Below are 8,930 nucleotides of genomic sequence, written 5' to 3' on the forward strand. Positions count from 1 at the left end.
CCACTGTTACCAACAAAGCAGATTACACTGAACCTGGGTTTAAGGGGAAAATGAGGCAGGCTATATGTTATGCGCTGTGTGTCATCAGCTCGCAGGTTTAGAGGGCAGCCACTGAGAGCAGACGGCTGGCTCGCTGTGATTTATTGGATTACTGAGCGAGAGACTTTGATTGTGACTGATACAAAAAAAAAAAAAAACTTAGGTCATAACCTCAAGATTACTTTCTTCCCAAGAAACAAATAAATCAACAATGAGACTCGGTGCTTGTAGCTGAAATAACGTGTGCAATCACATCTCTAAAAGCCAGTGGCAGGGAGAGTGCAGATAAATGCAAACAAAGAACAGATATTCATAGCTAAACGCTGTATTAGCATCCCACACGGCAACCTCCTCCTCTGGGATTTGCCCGTGCGCAGCAGCAGGCTGTTGATGAGCTCCGGGCGGTGCTCTGGTAAGCTCCTGTGTTTCCTTTTCTAAACAGGGATTACAAGGCAGCGTGATCGTTTAGAACTTAGTCAGAACAGAGCCTGTCTGGAAATGGCTTAAATCACACCAAAACACTAAATGGCAACCTCAAGCCTGGCCTTAACATCTCAGTGTGTGCTTTAAACAGAATAGAACTTCATCTGTCTATGTCCTTGAAACATAGTCCACAGAAACAGCCACCGTTAAAAAAAAACAGGAAAAACACAAGCCTTACTCATTATTTACTATTTTACAAAATCAAAGCTAATGCTCCTTGATGTTGTGACTATACCGCACACTAGACATTCTGAATCCCACCAACCACAGCACAACAAACAGGAGCCTTAACTACTCTGATTATTAATGTGGCCAGATGAGCACTAGTCTTAAGAATCAGGAACAGGCAGGTTTGTGGAAGCACCGATGAAAAGCATCAGGAAAATAAACTGCAATGCCTAGATGTCATAAACTGTCCTGCCTGTCACCTCGCAGTTAAACTCTGGCTGGTAACTTCCTGACTCAGATACACTTTTAAAATAAGAGCGTTAAGGAAACTGATGGCTCAGCAGAGATAAGTGTTGCGGCAGAAAACCATCCTAAATATCCTAATGATGCCACAACCAAGTTTAAAACTGGCCGTTCTGTCTGCAGGGTATCATACACACTTCCTCCTGTCAATCACAACAACACTGTAGCCAACCGTGGTGGGCATCTGTGTGCTCACATATGTAGAAGTCGAATGAGCAGCAGTTAACATATCACAGAGAGGTATTTTACAACCTCATTCTCTTCATGAAATATATAACGAGGATAGGTTTAAAAAAGCAGAAAAAAAAACAGAGCATCCTGGTGTTTTAGGGCATTTTCACATTAAGGGCGTCCCCTCCCGCCTGCTGGCCAGTGTTCGCATTGTTGACATACATCCAAAACAGCAGGTGGCAGTATGCTCCAGTTCGGTTTGTGGGCCAACATTTGCAAGCCTGGAACGTTTGTGTTCACACTGATCAAAATAAACCAGACTTTGGGGTCAAGTGTTCTCGAAAACGATCCTGGGACCCTAATGTGAAAACGTCCTTATTTTCAGTCACAATATTTTTCCACATACCACCTCACGCTCAAAATTAATTATTAATTATTGCCCTAAAATAAATTTGAAAAATGGAGAAATCTAACAAATGAGAAATTCAGGAGGTTCACATAACAGTTATAGTTTAAACATCTTATTTGTAAGCATGATTTTTTTTTTTTACTTTGAATCTTATAAAGGTACGAGCACAAGATACACAAAATTTGTGTAAAAAAATCTATTACATTTTGTGCATTAGCTATGCGTCAGATATTCTGTTTAATGTCACGTTCAATATACAGAGTTGCTATTCAACAGAAACCCAGTGCTAAGCCCTTTACACTACACTGAGGGCACCAATGTTGCACAACAATAACAAAACTGCCTATTGTTGGACAAGAGAGGCAGCAGCCTGTGGCATTATTTCAAATAAGAAAATAGCTAGCAAACAAAAAGTAACAGCCCAGAAAGACTTTGCAAAAATTCCACTTGTCCAAAAAAAAAAAAAAAAGAACATGAACAACTTACACTTCTACAATATTAAACTTATCACTATTAGAGAATAAAGTTAAGACTATGCGTTGTTTAAAATTCTCGTTGATCAAAAAAATAGCAGCTTCTCAAAATCACTTTTGGGTGGTTAGTTTTAGTCCAAGCATTGCTAAAATTCCACATTGATGCTGTGATGTTTTGGCCCTTATGGTGGCTGAAATGCAAAACAGCTCATAAAATATTTGACTGGTTCCCTGACACAACGCCAGGATCAGTTTTAAAACGGCAATAAATTGTGGGTTCACAAGTTCTCAGATGACGTTATGGTATTTTTTTCCTCTTACTGTAGAAGTTGTTGCTTATCAAAAGGTCATCCTATGAAAAACAAACCTGTTAGCTGAACATGGAGCTAACAAATATAACACACTCGTGGCTCCGAAAAAGCTATGTTAAAGGAAGATATATACTAATCGATCACCTACAGTATGGGAGCCTCTAAAAAAAAAAAAAAAAAAAAAAAATACAGCCTTTTTTGCTGATGGTCTCAGACACAGCGCATCTCTGCACACAGTTACAGCTACGAGTCGTTCAGGACAGACGAAGTAAACAGCATCTTTGTCAAGAACAGTGAAAAGTCGTTGCTATGGAGGTGCGCTGCGGTGGCAGTAACACCCTTCTCTTCTTCATCATCTCCTCTGGCCAGGGTTCAAGCGAGCCAAAGTCAGGATAGTGATTTATGAGATCCTCCTCTGCCCTCAGAGCTGCAAGTAAGCCACCTGAGCCTTTTATTACTCTCTGCGTTTCACAAATTCACAGATATTCATATTATGTCTGCGTTGCAAGCAAAGATTTCCTATTATCAACGGGTCAGCAAATTGTTAAAAGAGATCTATTGTAATCGTAAGATCAGAAATTATGATGCTTTATCTGGTGATTATCATGAAAAATCCTCTGTGTTAATGCTGCCTGGCAAACCAGACGCGTCTTCAAAATCTGACTGAGTATTGAAATGTAAAACTCGCTCTTAATCAGGATTCATAAGAGCCGCTGCATGATTCAATGCGCATTAATCAAAAGTGTGGTTTCGCTCTGTGCAATTAGTTGATCGTAGAGGTCTCCAATTAATTTACAGTTGAATACCTGCTGCATTGTTTCTTGTTCCTAAACGGCACTCGGCAACAAATGAACGCAGCAACAGGTCACGGGAGATTTCGTTAGGAACGCTTTGAAAGCATAACAAGCTACTCTCGCTGGTAGGCTGAAGAGGGCTTTTAATTAAACTTTTAATCTAAAGTAGGCCCTGAACATGTAACTTTAAATCATGTAGTATATTCAATGCACATTTAATCAGCTTTAAAACCAAAAGAAATGTTACAAACAGCCTAGGATTATCTCCATACCTCCATTCTCCTTAAAAACACTAGAATCTAGGGTTGTGAATATACAGTAGAAAGCATGTAAATTTTTTTAAATTTTGCAATTTCAACACGGTTATTCAACACGGGGGGGAGTGCATCGATGGGTCACAACGTTGCATTCATCCCCTAGTTTCACAGCACATGTTGAAAAAAATGAGACTTTATCACCGAAAAATCTGAGCCAGATTGTCAGACACGTGGGGATTCTTTAAACAGAGCCCTAATAAAATGGTGCTTTGTGCACTGTATAAAAGTGAAATGGCTCACCGCAGCAGTACAACGGCAGTCTTAGTTTGATTGTTGTTTGTTGTCAATGCCTGCGAGTCGCTGTGACCTTATTTGTTATGTTTAAGACAAGAACACAACGGGAGATCCTCCAGAGCAGATGCTAACAGTTATACTTGCAATGATGTTTCCAGCCTCCTGCAAGTTGTACGCAGTTTGTTTACACTCATATGGATTTTTAAAACTAAACTAATGTGTGTTTCCATTAGCGTCGTGCTGTAAGTCGTGCTTGTGCAACATTTTGCATATAAATAATACAACTGCATTTCAGGTTTACTATCTGCACTAGCCACTAAAGTAACTCATGCTCTACACACCATACATTATCATCTACGGTAAATACAGCAGAATATGGTAAACCATGCCTTTCCTAATTAGACCTACACCCACTAAATCATAACTTTTGTGATGAATGGTGTCTTTAGGTTAACGTTAAAGTCTAAAATGGTTCCTTCATTCAAAGTTTCAATAAAATGTCACTGATTTCATTTTGTGTCTTTTATAATCTCAGTTAGAAGCAAATATTTTAATACATATCTTTTGCTTATTAATTCTTGCAACTTATTTTTTATGTGGAAAAATGTCATTTAGTAAAATTATTTTATCAAGTCATGGTTATTTTATTTATAATGGCAAGTTCTAAAAAGTAAAATGAAACAATCAGATAACAATCAATGGATAAATCATAAAAAATTGTTATACAAACTTATTGAATAAATAGACAAAATAATAATAATAATAATAATAATAGATTTTTAATTAAGATAATCATTAATTGCAGCCTTAAAAAGTAGCTAACACTACAGCTGCAGCAAGCTATTTTTAAAAATAACATATTCTGCAAACTCTAATGCACAATTAATTTAAATTAAATTAGCTAAAAATGTACAAGAAAAAAATGTAATAACGGTATGTGTGAAAGTTTGAACACCCTTTCAACGGTAAGGTCTTAGAACTTAAATAACTAGTTTGGCCTTCTTTGCCTTATTAGGACTTGTTCTCACAGCAAGAAAGCTATTAGGATTTATCAGCTGATGACAATTTCAGAGTGTTAAATAAATTCTCTGACTCTTCAATCCTTGAGTTAACACTCAACAACCATGAGCTAGCCTAAGCAGCTGAGTAAAGAAATGAAAATAATTGAAGCTATTTATGCCTACAAAGCTAAGATTAAGAAAAGATGCCACAGTTTGGTGTGCCCCAAGGCTCAGTAAGTGGTCCTCTTCTGTTCTCGCTTAAAACCTGATCTCTTGGTGATGTCAAATCATCACATGGGTTCACTTATTTTTCTGCTGAGATGTTGGCATGTCCTTAGGCATGTCATGGATGGCAGCTAAAACTTAATAGCAGCAGAACTGAACTTCTGTTTTTCCAAGGTGATTTCTTGTCAGGATTGCTTGATCTCTCTGGACAACTCTCTAATCTCACCTTTGGTTATTGTACGCAATCTTGGCATAACAATGAATAATCAACTGAACATTGCTAATCCGTCATGCTCATGTTAATTTATTCTTTAAAACATCAGAATGCTTTATCGCTTCATCAGTCCCTTCCCATTTCAAGATTGAACTACTGCAGCTCACTCCTTTCAGGTTTGCCTCTGTCCACCATATGACCTCTGCAACTCAATTAGAATGCAGCTGCATGACTTGTTTTCAACTTTTTTAAGTTCTCCCACACCTCCCCAGTGCTGCACCTCCTCCACTGGCTTCCTGTAGCTGACCATATCAGATTCAAAACACTGAGGTCGCCTAGAAAGCCAAAAACAGACCAGCATCCGTGAACCTCAAAGCACTCATCACACTCTTCTGGCACTGCTCGACAGGTCCCACCACCTCTCTGGGTACAAGGAAGACATGCATTAAGAATCTTTTCTGTTCTGGTACCTACATGGTGGACTGAACTTCCTCTAGATTTCTGAACAACTGAGTCACTGTCCTCAAATAAAGACCTACCTTAAATTAACACTTTCTTTCCAAAATAAGTGTTGTATGTGTGCTTTTATCACTGTAACTTTGTAAACAAAGTTGTAGACCCATATTCTTTTCATACTGTATGTGACCTGGTGAACCAGGATGTATTAATAGGAACTTAAAAGCACTTCTGTAGGTCGCTCTGGATAAAGGTGCCATAAATGTGAAAGGGAAGTCTTTTTATCACATAATTTTCACTGTCCAAAAAGTCATTAAGAAATGGCAGTTAATGGGAACCTTGGAAGTTTAGGAACATCAAGAACATTCCCAAAAAGTCTAAGATATGATCGAAATGCCCTAATGCTGTCAACGTGTCACTTGGACATGCAGGAATGAGTTGCTGACACAGAAGTGGTGGTGCATTGTCCTACTCTGCAATGTTTCTTGTGCAAACATGATCTGCATGAAAGAGTCATCCAAAACAAACAAACAAACAAAAACCTTACCCATAACCTCATCACATAAGAACAAAAGTAAGCAAAACAACATATAGGTAGGCCATTTTGGGAACAAGTCCGAAAGACTGAAAGTAAAATCAGAGCTTTACTGTCATCACCAACAACATGTGTGAACATTCATAATTCATTTATAGCTCATGTCTAACAGCTAATTGCACAACAAAGTGGCTTAAACTTGAGCTGAGTTAGAAGTGACTTGATATTTGGGGTACTGGATTAACAGGCATTGGTGGCTCAGGAGCAGGTTTCTCAACATGCAGAAGGCCCGAGTTCAATAACCTAACCCCAGCCAATGTTGAAAGTTATCGTCCCCAGCTATGGGAAAGTTGCATTAAGAAGGGCATCGAGCTGTAGCGACCCCTTCAATGGGAGCAACCAAAAAATAAACAAAAAACATTTGGGGTACTGGATTTACCTCCCATTCATAATGACCATAATGATTTGCTTCTCAAACAAACAAACAAACAAAAAAAACAGAACACAAAATTTCTAGCTTCTACCCCTAATGATGTTAATTATCACTATGGGTGAGAAATGTGCCAAAATATATCCTTTCACAGTGCAGAGTGTTTGTATATATAAAAAAAAAATAATAATAATAATTATGTACACCAATTACCCATTACATTAAAACCATTAACAGTAAAACCACCTAGGTTTTGGGCAGGTCTAAACTCCGGGCGTGGCTGCGCAGGGCCTTTGGGTGTGTGCTGTAGTGTCTGGCACCAGGACACTGACAGCAGATCATTTGTGTGATGTAGGTGGTGAGGTGGGGCTTCTGGGAATCAAACAAGTTTGTCCGGTGCATCCCATGGGTGCTTGATCGGACTAAGATCTGTAGAGTTTGAGGTCTGGGTGTGCAGCCTTGGGCTCTCCCGTGCGCCGTGCACTGGGTGTTCTGGTGCCTTTCTATCACAGCCAGCATCGCCCCATTTTTCAGCAATTTGTGCTGCATTTTCTTCTTCGCGGAATCGAACCGGTCGGACTGGCCTTTGGTTCCTGCGGGTATGGGTGAGCCTCGGGTGGTCACGATCAGTGCTGCTCATTTCACCTGGTGGTGTTGATGTTACAGCTGATCGGTGTAGATTTAGAAATCATAAATAAAAAAGTGACCGGTTTTAATGTCGTCCTAACTAAGTTCTTTTTCATTTTTATATCTGATATTTGGCTGTGGACATGGAAAACACACACACACACACACACACACACACTTCTGTTTGGATTCACACTGTAAACAACATGATCCTGAGGGTATAAACCCGTCATTACACATCTGTAAAGTAATTATTACCAAGCAAACCTAAACACTGATACATATTAGCAATAAATGTATTTTATTTAAATAAAAAACATGAAGATTGGAAATGTTTGTATATAAAATTTGTATAATGAGTGTATGGTGTTAGAGTTCCAGCTACTTTAAAGTCTTTGCTAATTGCTTTGATGTCACACACTTACTGCTTTAAAATACAATAATTAATGTTATAACAGAGTATGTTTATGATGATTATTACTGTTATTAACAACTGGACGATAAATAAAACGTTAAACATTTTCAGGTTATTTGTTATTTAAAGCTGCTGCATGTTGTGGAGTTAAAAGTAACCTGGTGAAACTCTGCTGCTAGTTAACGCCAGAGAGACTAGTTAAAGTTCACCTGGAAGCTGGCGCGCGCTAACTAGCTTACCGACATTATAACAGGTTAGTTAGCTGATTAGCTTCGCGCGTGCTAATGACGTTTCCAGAAGAAGAAAAAGAGCCACACACACGCACACACACTCCACTCACCGAGTGCCTGGATTGTGGAAACATCATGTCAGGTTTCTGGTCAGATCTGTACGCGGAGCTTTTGGACCAGCAAAGCGGCTGAAATGTGATATTTTTCTTCCTTCTTTGTTCGGTAGCGGATGGAGCAGGCTAGGCTAGCCCGCTAACACGGCGCGCAGACAGACGGCGGCGGCGGCTTTGCTCCGGTTACGAGGCTTCAGTCTCGTATCTGTGAGTGATTTCTCTTGCGGTATCATTCGGCAGGCATGCGGGAGAAAAATAAAATCTCACCAAGACGCCCGTTGTTTTCACTGCTGAAACGCCGCCTGCTCTCGCCTGCCAGCTCCCTTTTTAACCACAATCTCAGCAGCGCTGTTTCTCAGATGCGCCTCAGTGCTGCTTCACTCTGCGGTGCTGGGCTTATGACACACACACACACACACCCTCACGCACTCTCACACACTCGCCTACATGACTGCACACGTCCCTTCTAGCTTTAGAGCACAGCTCATCTTAACTCCCGATGGAAATAAAATAAAAATTAAAAGTTATCAATTTTTCCCCACATTTCCAGATAAAGGCGTGCGCAACTCCTTCTAATCACCACAAGGAGGCGACAAAATGGTGTATATAATTTTTGGCAAGATTATTGGTAGAAAAAAAAACATTTTTGTGATTTATATAGTTTTTCGGACTTCTTTGTCCCTGTATTAGCTACATTGCCGCCTGTGTATGTGACGTTTGAACATTCTTCTTGTGCCCTCGGTTCCTCCTATTCGTGGCGTGTTGATAGGTTTCTCGACTGCCATGCAAAGGGCCCCAGTTAAATTCCTAGCCATTGGCACAGGGTCAGTCCCATGCCTGGATAAAAAAAGGTGGGTTGTATCAGGAAGAACCCCCGGCATCAAAAAATCTGTGCCAAGTTGTTGTTTGGATCAGATGGTCCAGTGTGGTGACTCCGGTGACATGTACTGTAGATTAGGTTAATTGGTGTCCACAAATTGCC

The 8,930-nt window shown here is 39.8% G+C and overlaps 1 protein-coding gene across 2 annotated transcripts in view; it reads right to left on the bottom strand.

Annotated features, from left to right (window-relative positions):
* The window catches only part of tle5 (TLE family member 5, transcriptional modulator), a 47,456-nt gene extending 39,031 nt beyond the window's left edge, over positions 1-8,425 (bottom strand). The window contains exon 1 of one of the 2 annotated variants that reach the window (XM_053513363.1): positions 7,946-8,425. In XM_053513363.1, the coding sequence (XP_053369338.1) occupies positions 7,946-7,972 (27 nt within the window). In that variant the 5' untranslated portion in view covers positions 7,973-8,425. The remainder of the gene's footprint in view (positions 1-7,945) is intronic. The other variant, XM_053513362.1, reaches the window with a different exon arrangement.
* Between the last annotated feature and the right edge of the window lie 505 nt (positions 8,426-8,930).

Source organism: Clarias gariepinus, chromosome 15 (genome assembly GCF_024256425.1).
Source record: "Clarias gariepinus isolate MV-2021 ecotype Netherlands chromosome 15, CGAR_prim_01v2, whole genome shotgun sequence".
Lineage (NCBI taxonomy): Eukaryota > Metazoa > Chordata > Actinopteri > Siluriformes > Clariidae > Clarias > Clarias gariepinus.